The sequence below is a fragment of the Elephantulus edwardii genome, unplaced genomic scaffold (assembly GCF_000299155.1).
Source record: "Elephantulus edwardii isolate Elephantulus edwardi_28Jun2011 unplaced genomic scaffold, EleEdw1.0 scaffold00057, whole genome shotgun sequence".
Classification (NCBI taxonomy): domain Eukaryota; kingdom Metazoa; phylum Chordata; class Mammalia; order Macroscelidea; family Macroscelididae; genus Elephantulus; species Elephantulus edwardii.
Window position 1 is genome coordinate 4,604,982 of NW_006399807.1, and position 20,885 is coordinate 4,625,866.

Consider the following 20,885-nt stretch of genomic DNA (forward strand, 5'->3'; position numbering starts at 1 on the left):
TCCTGAAAAGGATTTGAAGACAGCTTGAAGGATAAAAAGCCTTGGTGCTTCCCAGGAGCCGAGCCGAGGAGCAGAAGAGGAAGAGCCGGGGGCTGCCGTTGCCTTTGGAGATGGACGAGCAGCCCAGGCTGATGCATTCCCATGCTGGGGTCGGGATGGCTGGACACCCCGGCCTGTCCCAGCACTTGCAGGATGGGGCCGGAGGGACCGAGGGGGAGGGCGGGAGGAAGCAGGACATTGGAGACATTTTACAGCAAATTATGACCATCACAGACCAGAGTTTGGATGAGGCGCAGGCCAGGTGAGATGGAGGCTTTTCTTTTCCTTTCTTGGGGTTTTTTGTTTTTCTCCCTCTCGCAGGGGGAAACAATGGGAACCGAGTCACTACAGCGCTTTCTTTTTAAATGTTATTTCTTTTCCCATTTTGGCGAGCAACTACATGGCGGAGGAGTAAAATTTAAAAGAGCGTTGTTATCGAAAGTGTAATCGCCCATGCCGTGATGTACATAGAGAGAGGTTTTGCGTGTGTGTGTATGTGTGTGGATCTAAAGATACTCGTATATAATCACCCTAACACTCAGTAACGACGAAAATCCAGCCAACTGATCCAAAAGCGGTCCTCGGTACTTTTTACTGCTTTAAGAAAGTATCAGAGAGAGCAGAATTGTCAAGTTTTGAACAGCTTTCCATGCCTCCTTGTTGAGAGACTCCGGAGCCTTACAAAATAAAATGTCCCAAGAACACTTTATTAGCAAATTTACTTGGGTCCTAAGTGACTTCTGATTTTACTTCTTGACTACCCACTCCAAAATTAATTTTTAAGCTTTTTTTCCCTCTTCCTTCAACCCCCCCTCAGAAGAAAACAAACCCAAACAGAATTTCTTTGTCAGTAGTTAGTTATCAGAGGATACATTGCATTCTCTTCACACTGTCCTTTCTCCTACCCCAGCCCCCCTAAAAAAGAAGATCCTCTTGCTTTTAGACATATTTGCTAGTTACAAGAGACGCAGATGTTTAGTATAACTTTATTGTCTCCTAATTGGAGATGGTTTACTAACCTTCTATGACACAGACATGCATGATTCTTTAACCAGAGGTGGGGGACAAAAATTAAACATGCCCCTTACACTCCACTTCCTTCAGGACCACTTAGAATGCAAATAAATAGAAGTGAAAGCTTGTGTGAATTTCATGTAGTTCAATGGTATAGGCCTTAAGATCTTCATTAAGAAAACATAATAAAGAGACTATGTTGCTTCTCAACTTAATCCATGCCAGTCTCTATAGCCCTTCACTCTAGGATTTTACAGTAAATTATCTTTCTAAATAAAACACATCCCAAATGGCAACTCACAGCCTGCCGAATGCTGGTCTGGAAGGAAAGAATTTTAAAAATCTAATGACCACATATGCCTCTACAATTAATTACCCAGCTTTGTTAAATCTCAGAAGTATTTCTTGTAAATCTTTTAAACATGGATATGCACAATTCCTCTAACTCAGAAGGCTTGATTGTATGGAGAGAATGTCATTCTGTGTATTTGTGTCTAAGGGGAATGGGGGTTTGAGTTGAGAAAATGAGAAGGAGCAGCTCAAAGCATGGATGTTATGAATTACAGTCTTATTTTAGCTGTAAGCACTTGCAACTTGTAAATCCAGAAGTGCTCAGGTTTGCCGGTGCTTGAAAACTTGGAAGTACTCAAAGATGTAACCTGTTCGATTTTTTTTTTTAAATGGGAAAAAGTTTTCAAAAATTAGTTGGTGCTTTTTTTTTTATTATTATTATCTAAGGAAAAGCTAATAGGTGTGCTAAGTGGAGGACTTCCTACTGACAATTCTCATTTGAATTGGAACAGATTTCTCCATTACATTGTTTCAGAAAAATACACTCAGACATACCAGAAATCTGGTTTAATAACAAGTTTGGAAAGTGGAAAAAGCCAGTGGGAATGGATGACCATCACTTTTCTGTTTAGTCCCTCTGCTTTCTGTGAAACTGAGGCCAACTCTGGTCTGGTGGCTCCCCCCCTTTTAATGGCCTCTATGCTGAGAGAGATCAGATACCGTTTTGGGATGGAGAAATTTTCTGTTCTTCCTCTCTCACTCCATGTGTCTTTTGGAAATGTAGTATTTCTAGAAAACCTTTGGAGAATTTTTGGTGAAACTTGGGCCTGTGTATAAGACTGTAATTAATGAAAACTTTTTAAAGATGCAAAAGCAGTCATTGGTACATGAAAGAAGTCGTTTTCTTTTCCTTTCACCCTACTCTGAGAACTGACCCAATGACCACCCAGCTTTCTTTTTGGTTAAACAATGTAACTCCACTTAGCAAATACCTTGTCCTTTTTTTACTTTTACCAGTCACACCCTCTCAGTTTACTAAGTAAACCATTAATGTTTTAGATACAATGTGTATGCTCATTTGTATATGCCTTTGACTTTTGAGCTTGTTTTTCTTTTCCTGTATAATACATAGAGCATGCTTTTGATTTTTTGTTCTTTATAGGAACAGGGTTTTCTTTCTTTTCTTTTCTTTTTTTTTTTACTTTCAATGAAATGAAAATAAGAAGTGCATGTGTTTAAGTGCCAGGGGTATCCATTTATATTCCCACATTAATTTGAGTGAGTGAGTGAACAGAATTCCCTTAACTAATAGCTGATATGATCAGTATTTTGTTTCCAAAACAATATCCTTCTGCTAAGTGATTCAGTGTTGTAAAATAAAGAGAAAGGTATTGTTTTGTTCCTCAAGTACATACTGAATGCAAACACATACACATAGACCAGGTAAATGACCATTCTGAAAGGTAGGATTGTATTTCTTTTCCCCCCCAATGGGTGCAAGGTTCTAATTGTAAATAATTGAATTTCAACACCTGCAAATAAGCGATGTGTGCACATGAGGCATAATGTGAACATAGAGAAATGAATTTATTCCCCATATGGGTATGTTTGCCCCTGGCAATGCATTTCCATACTCTTTAACTTGGGGGACTGAAAATTTTATAAATTGACAGTTCTACTCAGAAGACCTTTCAAACATCTTGTGTTTATGAGAATACAGGGGCATCTGCGGAATGAATTCGAACACATGGATGAATTAAATTTGAAAACACACACACACAGAGACCAAGAGGCAGACAGCTTCTAGGCTGTGGTGGTTTGCATAGATTATACAAAACTGTTAAATCCATGCTTGGGTCTTCAGGATTCATTGCCCTGGAAAGGATTATTGGTTTCAGAATTCCACTTTGATTAAACTACTTAAAAAAAAAAACAAACGAAAAAAACACCACCACAACAATCCCAACGTAACTCAGCCTAAATGGGCATAATTTAGGTTAGTTTTCTTCTGTAGTTAAATCCCTACTCTCTCCTTGCTAATTAACATTGTATCTTTTTCTATGGCAGAACTATATATTATGCTATAAAACAATTGAAGCATGTCACAGAGTTATGCTTGAGATATAATTTTGGCTAAATGTTCAAATTTCTTGTAGCCGATGCGTTATCAGCAGTTTGATCTTGAAAAGTGCACCTAAGCTATCGTGTTGTTGTTTCTTTCTTGCAGAAAACATGCTTTAAACTGCCACAGAATGAAGCCTGCCTTGTTTAATGTGTTGTGTGAAATCAAAGAAAAAACAGGTAGGAATGTGATTCCAACATTTAAGCATTTTCTTTGGCCAGTTGACTCACTTACCCAGCAATTGCTCACTTGTTATTTAAATATTGATATTTTCAGCCTAGACGGGCTATCAAGATTGATCCTATATTCTAATAGGATGCACTAACCCTTTTTCCTTTCAAAGAAAGCGCCAAGTTTGACAGTTACCAAACATTGCTGGTTTCTTTTTCCTTAACTCCTACTAGCCTATTTGAAATGAAGACTCCAGTGTAGGTTCTGAAGGGAAATTTACAAAACGGTGTACCTTTGGGGGGAAATGTGAAAGTAAACGTTCATATCCTAAAGGGATATGTTTTGCCCATATTTACAACTGTGAATTCTTTTGGAGTTGGGCATGGAAGGTTAAACTATTTCAAGCTTCCTCTCCTTTTCCCCTTGTAATTACACAAAGCATCAGACTGGAGCTTCTAATGCTGAGAATGTTGTCAACCACCTTTGTGGAAAGCTCTGGACAACGCTAGCTTGTCGGCATCTGAGTGCCCTGTGAGCAGAGCAGCGTGGAATGCCACGCGATCACTCATTTAGTTGATTTTCTACTTTCTAGACTTTATCTCTTGGACTCCCACTCTTATAACACATCCCAGGAGGGCATTTAAATTTTAAAGCAACAATTAAAAAATAGCAGTCATCAATCAGAGGTGTTCTTTAAACAACAGATGCTCTGGGAGGGACATTTAGTAACATCTTCTTGTTTGTTTATTTTAATCCTTAGTTTTCCAAAGTGGGGTGAAAAAAAAAATCTCTCCTTGGTAAGAAGCAAAGAGTGGAGAAGGTAGTCTGAAGCAGGGGTATCAAGATGAGGGACAGGAGGTGGTTACATAAAGCGGAGCTTCAGCTGGGCTCCGACTCGCTCGCTTTAGAGCAGCGCAAAGTACCTGCCATCCTATTTATTTATTTATTTATTTTTCACAACAAGGAGTGTAACAGTCAATAATTCATATCTAAACCATATAAGCAAGGGCATGACATGAATGAAAGTGACAATAAATATGATTGCATGCCCGGTTGATATACATTGATAGTTACACATAAAAAAAGGGAGGGGGTAGAGAGGGCATGCAGGATGGCTGGCTTTTTTTTTTTTTTTTTTTAGAGCTATTTGTGGGTCTCCTTTATTAAAAAAAATAGTTTCAAGATGTGATCGTTGGTTGAATATGTAATTACTTGTGTCTTTAGATGTATGGGAAATTAGTAAGCAGGCCCTTGGTAGAAGGTTGTTTGTGGTGTGTGCCCAGGATCCCAGACAAAGCACCTGAGTCGTGATGTGCGGACCTTTAACACCTTCAGGTTGTATTGCCAAAGCCGAACCTTATTGTAGAGCTGTTAATTGTGTGATTTAGCAGCAGAGCACCTTTAAGAGATTTATGGATTGTGCAGACAAATATCCAGGCAGCTTTTTCAGTTTGTCACACTTCTTAGCATCCCCCCCTCCCACCCCTTTTCATCCTATTAACACAGAGCAGGAAACCTAAGTGTGTGTATTTTATTTTCTCTTCTGTCCATTTCCCCACTTCTGTTCTTTTTTGCTTTTTTGATCTCAGACATTGATTTCCTTCGAATATCTGGTTTGTTGAAATTTGTTTTCAAATGAGTCTCAATTCTTGCTGATTCTGATTCATAAAACGTAGGCATATGTGATCACCCGGGCTACAGGGAATCTATTTTTGAAGACATTTTATCAGATTTTTATTGAAAAGAAGCCTGTCAGGCCACTTAAATACACATTGTGGTCAAGGTGTTTAATCCCAAGCGCCTAATTAAAACCTATTGAGACAGGAGATCAAAGTGGGCCAGCCTGAATGGGAATCCGGTTCAGGTGTGAGTTAGGAGTTTGCTCTGTGTCCATATTGGCTGAAGTGCTGTGAAAGGAAGTGGAGTCCTTTGGTTGGCATAATGCTCTAGTGGCCTAATTTGGAGTCAAGTTATCTATTTTATTTGTCAAATTTTGGTCACATCTCATGTTGGGGAAATTTTGGTTTCGCTTTTTTTAAAAAAGATCCTTATTAAAGTTATTCTGAGTTGTCTCTAGTGTAATAACATAGCTACATTTTAAAAGTGTTTATCAAGTAATGTAAATTGAAAAAGATGAAAATCTTGATCCCTCTCTTTGCAGAGAGAGAAAGACACACACACACACACACACACACACACACACAGAGTTTTCAGTTGAGGGTATCTTGTGAGAAAGTTGGAGAGGGTTAAAAAAGGCCTAGCTCTGTCTACTTCAATTGGTGTATTGAAGGATAGAGAGAAGGAGAAAACCTCTCATGGAATGTTGAGTGCTCTGTGTTAAAGGTAGGAGTCAGTTGTGGTGTGTGTGGGAAAGAATTCTTTGATTCTGAAGCACAATTGCTTTATTACTCAGGATCTGCTGAACCCTCCTCCTACGGTGCCAGTGTTTGATACTTTGGAACTACACAAAGTGTCTATGAGAGTTGCTAGTGCACTATTTTTCTAGTCTTTTAAATTCGGAGTGAAAAAAAAAAATGTTTGAAAGGTCAGCTCACCTACATTCCTTCACTGTTGGGGGACTTTTTCTTTTGGTCCTTTTAAGGCTTTTTCACTGGATGCGTGCTCAGCACTGGCTCCAGCACTGTCCATCGTCCAGGTGACTAGACGTGAGATGAGATTTGCTTATTTTTGATCCCATGGCTCACTGTTTTGCCTCACCTAGGTCATGATAACAAAGTCAGGACACCCAGACAGACCTGTTCCTTGTGTTCCCATTCTGCTTTTGTTTGTGTGTGCTTTTTGCAGATATAGATTTTATTTTTTTTTTTTAAACACTCAGAAGTAAATGGTAAAACCGGCTAATACTATCTTACCAACCTTTTAGAACTTTAAGGAAGCATGCGTGCACAACACATGAAGTAGGCAGCACCATCTAAATTACAGTTGATTGATGGGTATTTAAGTCAGAAATTACTGTTGGATATGGGGGGGGGGAGACACCAAACCCATGTGTCAGTTTTTGGTTTATTTGGTTTTTTTTTTTTTTTGCTTTAGAATGTAGATAGTTTTTGTTTGGTTGGGTTTTTTGTTTTTATTTTGATACCTTCTTACTTTCTTGCTTCTTAAATAAATGCTGGAGGGGGGAAAGAATACTAACAAATGTTCTAGTGGCAATTGTCTGAGACAGCAAGGAAAACCCTGTCAAACCTGCAGAAATGTGTATTTCAGATGTGGCTTTTGTCTGCTGGCTCATTTTGGGTACACAGAGACTGAATATAGGGTTTTAGATCTTTTAATATCACAGTTGTCTTTATTTTTTAAAAGAAACATTCCTTGTCTCCTGACATATTGGCAATAGGCTGAGGTTTTGTCTAAGTGTGTATGTGAAGTTAGTGAGATGCAAGAGGAGGAAAAAAAGTCAAACATAATTGCATTTCTTTAAAAACACCTTGAATATGTTTCATTTTTGTAAAAATAAAATCCCTCCATGTCAAAATCATGCAGGCTTGAAAATTGGGAAAATACAGAAAATTGGGTGCCATTTACTAAAGCGAATATTTATAGATAGCAATGAATAGCTATAATTGTTGTGAATAGCTTTTAATTTTAGTACCTAATAGCTGTCTATGGCACTTTTCAGCCAGTTTTCCTTTCTGCATTATCTGCACCGAAGTTAATGCAAATCAAATCATAGGAGGTGGTGTGTGTGTGTGTGTGTGTGTGTGTGTGTGTGTGTGTTTAAAAAAACCCAACAAACCCTCTATTTTTGCTTCTTTAACACCCTTTTGTTCTCTTTTTTCCCTTTTCTCTTTGTGTTCAATTAACACCCCCATCACAGAACTGTAGGGGTTTTTTCCCCTTTAAGTCTACTACTGTATTTCACTTTTGACACCCTCCCTTATTATTCTCGCCTGCCAGTTCTTTTTAATATAGCAATTATTTTATGGGGCTTCTAGGCTTCTTTTCTCCCTTTGGAGACCAGAGAAGAGGGTGTGTATGTGTCTGGGTGTGTATCTGCAGGTGATGGTGTATTACAGAGAATGCATTCTGAGGGGATGGGGCCTTGAGCACAGGACAAGAGTGAAATATAGAACCTCTCTGACCAGTCTCCTCTTTGGGTTGAATTGTAGCAGAAACTTTTCCAAAGCTCACTTGGAGCAGACGAATGAAAAAAACTTTTTCTTACTGAAATGTGAATTCAAGCACTTGGGTCTTCTAATTTTATTTCCCTTGAATGTTTGTTTGTTTTTAGTGAAAGGAGAGAGAGAAAGGGAGCAAATAATGGAGAGTTTACAAAGCTAGTTTTACACGAATAAGAACATGTGAAAACTGTGAAGGCCAAAATACAATGATTAGCTATGTATTATTTATTGTAATCTGGATATAAGCTATAGATTTACAATAATATGGCTCCATGAATGACACAATATGAGATGAATTCACTGCAAGTGAGAAGTGACACTTCTCCCTCTTTTGTGTGATTTATATTTAGAAGTGGGTTTAGCAAAATTCTGGCATTTGTGATATGGGGAGGAAGGTTCAAAGTGTAGTTTGGACTATGAGAATTCTGGCAATTTCCTATACTGTGTTGTAGTAATGAGAGCATGACGGCTGCGGGGGTTGTCCTGGGTCTGTGAGGACTGGGAAGGAGAGGAATTGGGGCTAAACTGAGGAAGTTGAGAAAAGATTTACAAGAAGAAAATTGCAGAGAGCGCCTTACTGACCAGAGCCATGGGCTAGTGGGAGCTTGGAGAGTGAGGGTACTGGATCCAGCTTGGGTGGCAGCCTGTGCTCATCAGGCCTGCGATGGGACAACACCTGCTATGTGTTGAACTCACTGCTGATGGCCAGGCCTTCCACATGGCTTTTGCCCATGTTTTCTGTTAACACTACAGAATTGTTTGTTGTTTATTAGCAGATCACAAAAATAAACTCAAACAAGTAACTCAAAACCTGGTTATTGAACATTTGCGAGTTGGAAAGCATTCTTATTTTAATTCTTTGTGCCTGTGGTAAGTACCAGTTACATTTATCCAGAGTTTCCTAGGAGACTCATACGTAGTATGTATTTCTGTTAGGTGATTTTGTGTAGCATTGCAAAACAAAGATATTCACTGGTGACATATTGCTATGTTGGGAGGTTATTGTTTGAGGTGGGACATCCTGGAGGTTATTGTCTGAGGTGATACATCCTGATGTGTCAGATGTTTGTCTCTTTGGACTTCCTTAAATGTGTAAGGCTTGTGAATATAGTTTCTTGTGTTTTATTGGGAAGGTGCCTTTTATGCTCTTGTGTTTATGATTATGACCTAATCATAATTTCATGATTAGGCAATATTCAAGTTATTTTTTTGTCCTGGGTCTTACCCCACTATCTCACTCCTAGAGTCCTTCGGGACATATATGTCCCACATAATATGTAATAAAACTCATGATATCTAAGAAATATTTAAAACCATTCTATGATTCAACATATATTCCAGAAGCAAGAAAATATAACTATACAATCTTGTTCTTAATGTGCTTAAGGAATCAACTCATCGCAGGTTTTTAGAGGCTGTTTAGTTGCACAGGATGAAATTACCCATCCTTTCCCTGCAGAGCAGCTGATGGATTCAAACTATGTGCCTTTGAGATAGCAGCACAGCTTCTTACCACTATGCTGTCAGAGCTCACTATACAATCTTACAAACACAAAAGGATTTATTAAGGAAAGCATTGAGAGCATAACCTTGGCTTCTTTTGAGAAGTAGTTTTAGGTGGCTTAGAAAAACTTGTTCTTAAAGTTGGCATAAAACCTCTGTAGATAAATACTGTTATGTTTTGAACAACAATAATAAAAAAGTCTTGCCCTTGTCATCCAAAAGCATTTGCAATATAGACACAGTGGCCTTGATCCTGCTTCCAGGAACATTTTTAATTCGTTTTCATATGACCTTGGAAGAACTCCAAACCTTTCAGTCTTCATTCCATTGCCTAGATTACAGGAGTGTAATAAGTACGTCCCCACTCTTACCCTTTACTGAAATGGTGTAGTGAAGTTTAAAGAATGCAGAAATTGATAAATGCAATTAAGTGGAAGACTCGTGTTCTTTGCAAAACGTTTTGGGCTTCCTTGGAGGCATCATACGATATGGAGTATTTCGTATGTGGTGTATAAATATATAGGGACGGTCTGAAAGAAATGAATGATTAGGTATTCTATGTATGACAACAGTCTGTAACAAGAGGTGTATTACAACGTAGACTGAGGTGGGGGAGGGAAGAAAAATGTGCCACAATGAATGAATTTTTTTTAAAAAGAAAAAAAAATATATAGGAAGCTCTGGTGGCCTAATGGTTAAAAAGTTGTGCTGCCAACACCTAAAGGCAAGTGGTTCGAAGTTACCAGCTGCTTCATGGGAGAAAGATGGACAGTCTCCTCCTATACAATCTAGAGCCTCTGAAAATGTGCTAGAGGATCTGTTATGAGTAGGTTTCAACTAAACAGTAACGACAGTCTCTTTAATATAAAAAGTGTTTTATTTCCTCTAATACATTATCTCAGGGCTCACATGCATTTTTCAATTTCACAGGTTGTCATTATATTAACTCTTTAAGCCAGAGAAGCTCAGTTTCTGTGGTTTATAATTAAGGGATGACATCACGCAGGATCACGGTGTAGGCTATGAGTTGGAAAAAGCTAGACGGCAACTAAGGGCAACAGCAGCAATTAAGTAGTAGGGTAGGCAGGATTCTTGGATCTTTGTCCTATCCGTATTTCAAAGATGTCACTTCTCAGTACTTTGCAGAGTGGTGGTGGTGGGGAGAGTGAGGAAAAAAAGTACAGGTAGAGACTGTCATAAGATTATAAAACATACCTCCCATAATGGCAGAGTAAGGTTAGTATTGACTTAGCAGAGGACCTTACCTCTGACAACTTTCAGTTATTGGTTGGATTGCAATGGGTAGAAAAAAAAAACATGCTGTGGGGGCCATTGCTTCCACTCCATCTTCAACTGACTCTTGTCATTGAGTGGCTTTTAGGGTGGACATCCCATAATGTGTGCTAGTTCTGGACCTTATCACTTATAATTAGTTGTAAGACTGTTGGTAAACTACTTAAGTAATTTTAGGAGAAATTATAATGATAGTGGTTAAGGGTATGGTCTCTGAAGTTAGAACACTTTGGTTTGTATCCCAGATCTGTCACTTCTTAACAGTGTGACCTTATTTGAGTTGCTAAACTTCTCCAGTGCCTTATTTTTCTCACCTTTGTAATGGAGATAATAATGATGACTCTTGAGAGGGTAGCTGAAAGATTAAATGAGGTAATACATATAAATTACAGTGCCTGGCATACAGTAAACAGACAATAGTGTTAGATTTTATTATTTCTGGCCCTGATTTTCTTATATGGAAACGAGAGGCGTGCACCAGATGGTCCCTGAAGACTGAGCCAATTCCAAAATTCTGTGGTTCTTTGCTGAAAAGAGACAAAAATTGCTGAATTTAAGATTTGCTTTCTTTTGTTTCTCTTGCTATTTTCTTAACGTGAGAATTAGCTATGCCCTGGCCAAGAGGCTGGAACTGTGTTGGATCATGGCAACAAAGAGAATGGATAAGTGCAGAGACAAAGGTTTTTAATTATCCACAAACTGGACAGCAAACATTTGGAAAGCTAAAAGTGCTTATAATAGTGATGGTGTTTTCTTAACATCAGCAACTGGAGGCATTGTGTAATCTTATTTAAAAATATTTTCTCTTTCAGAAAACACACAGACAGGCCAGTCTATTCAACTTGCAACATTTCAGAGCAGGAAGAATAACAAAACAATCTTAGGGTAACTTGACACCATTCTGTCTTCCTAATGTGTTCCTTATTTAAGAGAAATGCTATCTTTGTCATAGAGATAACATACATACATAGTAGGATTCATCTTTTTTTTTACCCGCTTTAGTAGGCATATTATATATACTGTAAAGTTCACCTATTTAAAGTGTTACACAGTGACACAAAATAATTATTCACAACATAATGCAACTAGTATCATAATATTAGAACTTTGTAGTATTCCCCTAAAAAAAGTCCAGTACTCTATCCCTGGTAGCCCAGGTCCTTTATGGCTGGTAATCACTAGTCTACTTCCTGTTCTTATGAGTTTGTCTTTTCTGGGCATCATACATAAGGAACCCATGTGATATATACTTATTTTGTTTCTACCTTCTTTAACCATATGTTTTCAAAGTTCACCTTTTACTATTGCATGGATCAGATCGTCATTCTTATTCATGGCTGAATTATGTTCCATTGTACAGATATACCACATTTTGTTTGTCCATGCATCGATTGATGGGGTTTTACAGCTATTTAAATTTTGAACTTTCTCATACAAGTTTTCAAGTGAAGGTTGCCCCCCCCCCCATTCAGGCTATCGTCTTTTTAGTCCCTTGCTATGCATTGGAGGGCTGGCAATGAATAAGGATGACAGAAGATGAATTGATGCCTTTGCACTGTGGGGTTGGAAGAGAGCCCTGACAATCCCAGGGATTCCCAAAACCCCAAATTTTTTATGGGAAAAGTGCAGTCATGGTGCTCCTTAAAGGCAAGAGTGATGAAATTGTATCTCATCTATTATGGGCAAACTACTAGGAGAGGCTATTTCTCAGAGAGGGACATCATGCTTGGAAAGGTGGAGGGTCGTCAAAGAGAGGAAGACCCTCAGCCAGATGGATTGACCTAGTGGCTGCTGCACTGGGCTCGAGTATGTCAGAAGTGATGAGGATAGGACAGGGTTTAAATCTGTTGTTCATATGGTCACTATAAGTAGTACTTGACTCATTGACACTTAACAACAACAACATATACCTAGGAGTGGCATTTCTGGGCCATATGATAAATTAATATATAACATATAAGAAATTGCCAAATTATTTTCATAGTGACTACAACAGATATGTTTAATCTTAAGCCATGGTAACACCAAGCTTTGTCTTCAGCACTTTCAGGATCCCAGTTTTTCAATCTTGCTCTCCAATTCTCCATCCAGTGACCATCTTCTCCGTGCTTAGGACTCCAGTGTATGGGGAAGGATTTTCTTAATACTTTTTAAAAGAATAATGCTTTTGTTAACAAGTGTTAATGATGAGGACTTATGTCAAACGTCTCAGTTATTTTCATGTTTTTTTAAAAAGTAACTCAAAGGAATGAATCTCCACTAATAGAATTTCTAGTGTTAATTTCCTGGTGAGGAAGAAATTCTGGAAAAGGAGGGTAAGTTTTTCAGAACAGAAACCTAGCATGATAGAGTGTGGACTTTAAGTCAAGCTAGCCCTAGGTCAATTCCTAGTTTGCTGTGTGACCTAAATAAGTTATTTAAGTATTAAAAAACAGTTTTCCAGTGAGTGTGTTCAGTACATGTCAGCCATTGATATTTTTCTGAAACCACATGTCAGAGTGTTGTTTGTCTACCTGTCTTATAAATTTAACTCTATATGTTCAGGTTGGACTTTCTACTTCGTTCCACCCCAGGGTCTTAGAGACTCATCTAAGTGAACCCTGCCTTAATGCTAAATGGTTTATTAGATGAAAGAAAGGAAGTGTCTTGGACAAAGCTTCCTTTCAGGCCTACCCCTAGAACTGGGAGAGAATCCTAGAGCCCAGTTCTATTAAGTGAACATGTGTATAACTATAAATGTAAAGTTTAAACTTTTTTAATGAAGCAAACCCATGACCGTGAGCCAACTTGGACTCATGACAACCCTTCCTTGGGTCTCTGAGGCCATAAAATATTGGTGGGAGCAGCCTGCCTCATCTTACTCCTGCAAAGCGACTCGTAGATTTCAACCAGTGAACTTTGTAGGTTTGCAGACAAGTATATAAAATATTTCTAGTAGCCCTGTGTAGAGAAAAAAAAAAGTGTAAAGAAACAGGTGAAAGTAATTTTAATAATGCAGTCTATTTATTCCGATATATCTAAAAGATTAGTTTGATGTGTAAGCAACATAAAAATAAAGATATTGTTAGATTCTTTTTTTTTTCCCCTACTATCTCTTTGAAATCTAGTGTATGTCTTACAATACATCTCAGTTTGGACTAGCCACACTTCAAATGTTCAAGAACTACATTGTGAGTAGTGTCTACCATATTGGATAGCATAGCTACAAAATTCATCCTAGCATAAGTTTCCCCTCTTTCTTAGCATAGTTTTTACAGCTTGAGGAAGATATGCAATTTAAACCTGATGTAGTGGCTTTGTAACAGCTGATGTTGTTCCTGATGGAGAACCATATTCCAGAATAAAGCATGACTTAAGGGACCCCTATAATGGTTAAGTGCTTGGCTGCTAACAGAAAGGTCAGAGGTTCGAATTGGTTAAAAGACCTGGCAATTTGCTTCTTTAGACATTTCAGCCTAGGAAACCCAGCAGAACATTTCCGCTTCACCCTCACAGGGCTCCCTAGGTCTAGGAGTTGATCTGACAGCACACAGCAGGGCCTCTGTATCTGACAGGAATGTCCTAGTGCACTCACTCTTCTGAGGTTACGGTTCCCTGGACCATCTCCTCTCCTGTCTTTTTTATTTCATCTTTTCCTCTAACCATTTTATGCTTTGTTTCTTTATCTTTAACAAAAACTGAAATATTGCCTAAAATAGATTGAGTAGGTGGAAGTAGCCACTTTGTTTTATACTGCTAGCATACAATGTGGCAAGTATAGAGACCATAAAAGTGTTCTGGACCTGCAGTCTGGAGTCTGAGGGGGGAATACTGAGTTTGGACCTCATAGTAGTGTGTGATTTTTGAGACTACCACTTAACCTCTAGGTCTCAGGTTTTAACATCCATAGAGAGCTAATGTAACCCCCTAACCTAAGCCCACAATCCATGGGTCACTTGCTCTTGGACGATCCCTGCTGATACCATGCCATAGTTCATAGAGGGGAAGGCAGGTGGAACATTTATTATTTTTGTGTGAGTGTACCATCAAATCAGATCTGACTGGTACGGGAGGAGATTGTGCCTCCTTCCCCGGCAGAGCATCTGGTGGATTTGAACCGTGCGCCTCTGGGATTGTAGTTGCAGTTCCTTGCCACTAGGCCACCAGAGCTTCCCTTGGTGGAACATTTATAAAAGAGCCTATTTTCATTGTTAATGGCAGTTCTGATTTATCCTGTGAATCTCTACATCTTCCAGATGATCATGTAAAACTGGTTAGGATGGTATTGAAGCTACGCCTGTCAATCTAGTTGAGTAGGAGAAGGTAAACTGGGAGGGAAAAAGAACTAGTAGAATTTTCTTTTCTTAAAGTGTCCAGCATCACATATACCAGATATGTTGGAATTCAGTTGTAGTTTAATCCACCATCTAGATTCCGTGACAGATCATAATGTTTGAAAGGAAGTAATGTTTCCATATTGTGTATTTGTAGTCATCAGATTTCAGAATGGAAGTTGCTTTGGAAAAATGCAAAAGTTATGGCTACATGCTTGAAAGTGTATACCTTTATGAGTTCTTTGCGTATCTTGGTTTGGATTTCTTGCTGGGTTTGTAGTTACCTGTTCACCATTTGCCTTGGGTTGAAATACTGAAATAATGCATTTCCGTCATACCTGTAAATTGGGTTTTCTTGAAACTTAAAGTGAGAATGTTTTAGATGTTCGCTTGTCCTAAAAAAATGAATCAGGAGAAAAAGTTCTTTCTCTTCCTTTGAGTCTGGGTTGAATCTGCCAGCCAGTCAAAGGAATAAATTTACCTAATGACCTGTGCTTGAAAGGCCAAAGTGGGAAGAGTCTTCAGTCTTTTTTAAAAGAGGGCTTTCGATGATTTTAGACCACAAATGTTGTTACTGTAAGAGACTCCTTATAATCACCATTGTTAATAGAATTGAAGCTTTGCATATATCTTTTGTCCCAAAGAATGCCTCTCAGAGACCCTAATGATGAGCCCAGCCTCCATCCATTCTGAAAGGCACTCTACAGATATGAGGGTGTAGACGTTAATTCTTTCCTACAAAATTAGCATGCAAAGGCTCTAGGGCCGTGCACCCTGCTTACATTAATAAACGTTTAAAAACAAAGCGCGGGCTACACTAGCACAGCCTTCCTTTGTGTGCCCCCCCCCTTACTAGGGTGCCTATAATCCCTATCCCCTTTCCAGGGAAATGCTTGGGTGGGTGTGGGTGGGTGGTGATACAGCGTGCAACCCCGACTATAAAGAGGCCAGGGAACTAAGCACATCGTGTGAGGAATAAATTAAGGCAGCTTCATCCTGAGGCCAATTAAGGAGGAATGAAAAGAAAGATATGAGAGAGGGTGTTTGCTCAGACCAAGTGGAAAAGTGAAATCTGAGGTGACTGACTGGAAGCAGCCTAAGCGGGTACATCACACACACACACACACACACACACACCCCACCAAACAAACAAACAAAACAAAACAGACAAAACCCAAACAACTTTTGGAACTTAAGTTTAAAAAGAGACACACTTTAGAATCGGTTAGTGAGTCACTTGGCCTTTTGCTAAGGAGAGAGGCCCCTTTTACACAGGATAATAATGCTGAGCTGAATCTCCTGTGTGAGCACTTGGTTCTTGCCTCAGGACCCCACACAATTAGCATTTCAGTGGTGGGAGCAGCCACCAAACTGCCTACAAATCTGTTGACTTCACCATGGGGCTGATTCCTGCAGCGCTGAGGACATTTGGAGTGCTGGGGAGCCTGTGCACCCCTAGACTGTGTGCAGGGCTGGGAGAGAGGGACCTGGGTGAGGGCGGCAGTCAGGCTCAGACCAGCAGTGAACTGGAACCGTGGCTGCACCGAACTCACATGTCCCGTGTAAGTGGAGCGGGTTTGGTTGTTTTCATCACTGCCTTTTCTTTTTCTTTGCCTGGTTGCCCTACTCAGCTGCAACTCTGTCATTGCCCCAGCAGGGCCTCTCAGTCTGGCCCTAGGCGTTCCCACTCTTCAGTACATCCTCTCCCTGGACTGACTCTGTCCTTTCTCTTAAAGAATGACAAAGACAAGAGTCCTACACTCTCGTGGTGGTAGAACACACTCTTAGGAGCCGTGATTCCTTTATTAAAAACTATTGATAGGCGCTTGCAATATCCTGGAAATTACAGAATTACAGCCTTTGAAGCAGGGGTCTGGAGGCTCTTTGCCCCCGGCAGTAGGATCCAGGTGCTGTTTCTGTACAAGGTCTGTTCAGTGGGATGCCTGCTGGAATCAAATTGTCGGTATGCAAAGCGTTAGTGCTGCATAGACAGGCCATGGTTTTGCATACAGAAGTGGAATTCTGAAGGCTGTGAGCACATGTTTTTGTCGGGGGGGTGGTGTATGATCATATACACACATGCTAATTTGTAGCTTCTTTCTCTGTTGCCTCTGTGTTTCCTGCATTTCATCTCTGTTCCATAAATATTCCATTTTCTGCTTTCTGGTACTGAAATGATTTGGGTAACAGAATCCAAAATTACTAGAGCAACCACCCTCTCATCTTGCTGAGCTCTTACACAGTGAGTGCGTCATCTTCCCCTGGGGAGATTTTTAACCCAAAGAACCTTTAAACAGCACTGACACTTGTTTTTGTTAAGCTTAGTCTTATTTCTTTAACACTGGGAGAAGGTTTAGGGCCTTTGCTCAGACCTACTTTCTTAGATGGCGGGCTCATCTTGCCTGACAGGAATGCAGAGGGGGCCGTACTTTGTTTTTGCAAGTCTTGGGAAAATGCAGACTTGATTTTGGTTGTTGGACTTGTCCTACCCATACTTAAAATCACTGCCTTCCGTCCCCCAGCTAGCCTGCTGGAGCCCAGACAGGAAGGGGCTGTCATCATGCTCAGACCTAAGCCATTTTGCTTTATTTTTCTTCTTAGAAAGTTACATCAGAAAAGATGTTCATGATATATGACTATTGTTTTTAAATGCATTCTTATGTTTTCCTATTATTTCACTGTGATTGCCTCGCAGGGCAATCGCCAGGCCCTGCAGTAGACCCTCCAGAAACTTCCCCTTGACTGCATGTGGGAGAGCTTGAAGCCAGGAAGGTTGAATTCCCTCATTACTTCGAAAATCTGTGAATTAATTCCCTCTATAAATTTCTACCAGCCGGGTCTCTGATCCACCCTGCTGGAGAATCAGGTCCATTATTAATTTCACAGGATGAGGTTTTCACCCCAGTAACTCTGGAGGAGAGGATGGAAGGGTTATTATGGAGGTTGAGAGTTCACTTGTTACTTCAGACTGCTACAGATGTTGTAGTTAAAATGTAAAAGTTGCAATGATAATACCAGCAGTTGTGATAATATAGAAAGAAAATAATTGCTTCCCTCTGCTCCTTATTTGGATATGCTAACCCCTACCCTCGGACTCATTTACTTGGCTGATTCTTCCCTTTAAATGTGTCATGCTGAGATACCTTGGTAACCACATCTGTGGATTAACTTCCCAGAGACTCACCTGGGTGTTAAAGCGGGAAGCACATCCCCAGTGGCTCCTATTTGAGTGTACCTGTGCAAAGGTTGGTTGTCTTGTCAGGATCCCATTGGAATATAACTGCTTCTCACTTAGAATGTCACCTTCTGAGTGTTGCCCTTTCTAAGTGGAGGTTATGGAAGCTTAATTGTTCTTAAGTAAGTTTCTCCAAATATTTTTGAACACCATCTGTTCTGGAGATGTTGGGAAAACCTTTTATGCCCCACAGGTTGAAGAGTGAGAAGTTAAAAATGAATTGCTGTCCTGGCTGAGTTTATATTTTCAACACCAGCTAGACATTTTGGTTTTAGACTTCCTGTTAGGCATGATAGGACTGCAGAGGGTAGATTCTGGGTTTTGCCCATTCATTGCTACAGCAAATGTTTTGCAAGTCCTTCTAAATGTGGAACATTATGAAATCGACCAAAGAATACAAAGGTGTTTAAGTTTAGCCAAACCCTCCAGGAGCTAATAGTGTGATAAGAGACCTGAATCGTGGTCATGGTGATTATAACACGGGCAGCTGGCAGACTCTCTAAAACCTCATGCTCTGATAGTGTTTTTCAGTGCCGGGATGCAGAATGTGGCTGCAAAGGTCACCCTCATTCTGAACTGAAGTTCATTGTTACCCTGGGTGATTTTGCTTTCTTTCATCCAAAATATTCTACCCCCCCCCATTTTTTTTAAATTTAGGCAAGGTGAGAAATGTGCTGTTGGAGTCCTTCTCACCTTTCCCTGGACACTGCAGCCCATTCTATTTCCTTTCTGCCTTTCTGCTTTCTCTTTTGAACTTTCTTTTGTTCCCGTCCTTCCCTCTACTGGGACCTCTCTCCCTGAGACCTCCCTCCTCTCAATTGCTATTTGCCAAACTTGTGACCTGAGACCACTTGGCATTTCCAGGGATGGCTGAAATTTACCACCCACTGAATAGGCATTCTGTGACATTTGCTCACCTGGGCAGCTTAAGCTACATGGTCTGCACTGGAGGAGGGCTGAGAGGAAGTGTGAAATTTACCTCTGTGCTCCAGGGTTCTTGCTAGTGCAGAGACAAACACTGATGCTTTCTGGAAGCTGGAATTAATTTTTACCATGGTGTCCATATGACATATATATGCATGTATATATTCATATACACATTTATTATGTATTCAATAAATGCATGTAGACAATTTGTACATTGTCTGTCATTCTCTAGTCATTATTTTAACAAATTAGATTTTCATGGTTAGCTTCATCTTTCACGTTCATACCCTCCCCTTCCACAGCTGCTTTCTTCCTCTGTTCTCTCTCTCTCTCTCTCTCTCTCTCTCTCTTTCTCTTCCCTGGTAGAAATCACTGGATTGACTTGACACTCTTTGAGGCTTTGTGCCATTAGACCACTTGTTACTGCAAGGTTTATGATGGCTGCAGTGGCCTTCTGCAGGTCAGGAAGTAGTTGCTTATCTTTTTGGATCAAACTAGTCTAGGAGCTTGTTCTATCCAGTTACTGGGACAGGTGAGCCCTGAGGCTTCTCCACCTCTTGGGACATACAGACGTCCAGTCTATCCATCCTGACCTTCAGCCTGGGAAGAGAAGTGGGCAGTGTGGATGGTTAAGCTGTGAATTTATACATGCATTTACCCTGCACAAGTGATTTGAAGGGAGGCGTGCTCTGGGCCCTAGGTGAGGAGAAGAGTGATAGTTGGGTGGTCATCCTAGAATAGAGCTGAAAAAAAAATGCCGGTACAAGTGATACTGCATACTTTCTCCACAGAGCAGGGGATTGTCCTATTCATGTTGTTGTTGTTGTTATGTGCCGTCGAGTTGCTTGCGACTCATAGTGACCCTATGTACAACAGCCCTAAACTCCGCTCTGTCCTGTGCCTATTGCACTGTCTCTGACACTCCCGTCCCAATTATCCCAGCCACTGAATCAATCCACCTCATAGAGGGCCTTCCCCTCCTGCGCTGTCCCTCCACCCTCCCAAGCATGATGTCCTTCTCCAAGGACCGGTCGCTCCTCACAACATGTGCAAAGTATGTTAGACGGAGCCTCAGAATCCTTGCCTCCAAGGAGCCACCCGGTTTAACCCTCTCCAGGACAAATCTGTTTGTTTTCCTAGCAGTCCATGGTATTCTCAATACTCTTCTCCAGCACCACAGCTCAAAGGCATCAATTCTCCTTCTATCCTCCTTGGTCATTGTCCAACTTTCTGATGCATAACAAGTGATTGCAAAGACCATAGCCTGTATCAGATGCACCTTAGTCTCTAGAGAATTCATAGGTAGCAGTTAATACATATACCCACTGCTCTCAAGTTGATTCCAGCTTGTAGCAGTTCTTTTTCGGGTTTCCAAGGCTGTACATCTTTATGGGAGGAGACTGCTCATTTTCCACAGAGCAGTTGATGGGCTTGAACCAATCAATTTTTTGGTTAGCAATTTGATATGTTATGCCCTCTCCCACGCTATTCACAGAGCTATAGAGAAAACGGAGACAGAGTTTGATTGCCTTTCCTAAACTCGCAGAGCTAACGAGATCCTGAGGTGAGACACATTTTAGTCGGGAAAGTTTACTTACGGTACATCTTTTTGTTTTTCTTTTTAATATGAAAATATTCACTCTTTTTGAGTGACAGCCCTTCACATTGTGATCCTTCCAAGAAAATCTTATTGAATCCCACTCAGAGTTGGATTGACTCCACCCTTCTCTGGTCCTGTTTCTCAGGGACAGAAACTTCAATTATCCTTTGGCTGGCAGTGGTTGGCTACAAATCATGAGTAAAAGAAGACATATCAAAAGTTTATCTTGGGCTTA

General features: G+C 40.2%; 1 protein-coding gene across 2 annotated transcripts in view; it reads left to right on the forward strand.

The window, feature by feature from the left end:
- Nucleotides 1-20,885, forward strand: part of PBX1 (pre-B-cell leukemia homeobox 1) — a 344,183-nt gene continuing 323,298 nt past the window's right edge. The window contains exons 1-2 of one of the 2 annotated variants that reach the window (XM_006887372.1): nucleotides 1-301; nucleotides 3,572-3,645. In XM_006887372.1, the coding sequence (XP_006887434.1) occupies nucleotides 111-301; nucleotides 3,572-3,645 (265 nt within the window). In that variant the 5' untranslated portion in view covers nucleotides 1-110. The remainder of the gene's footprint in view (nucleotides 302-3,571; nucleotides 3,646-20,885) is intronic. The other variant, XM_006887373.1, reaches the window with a different exon arrangement.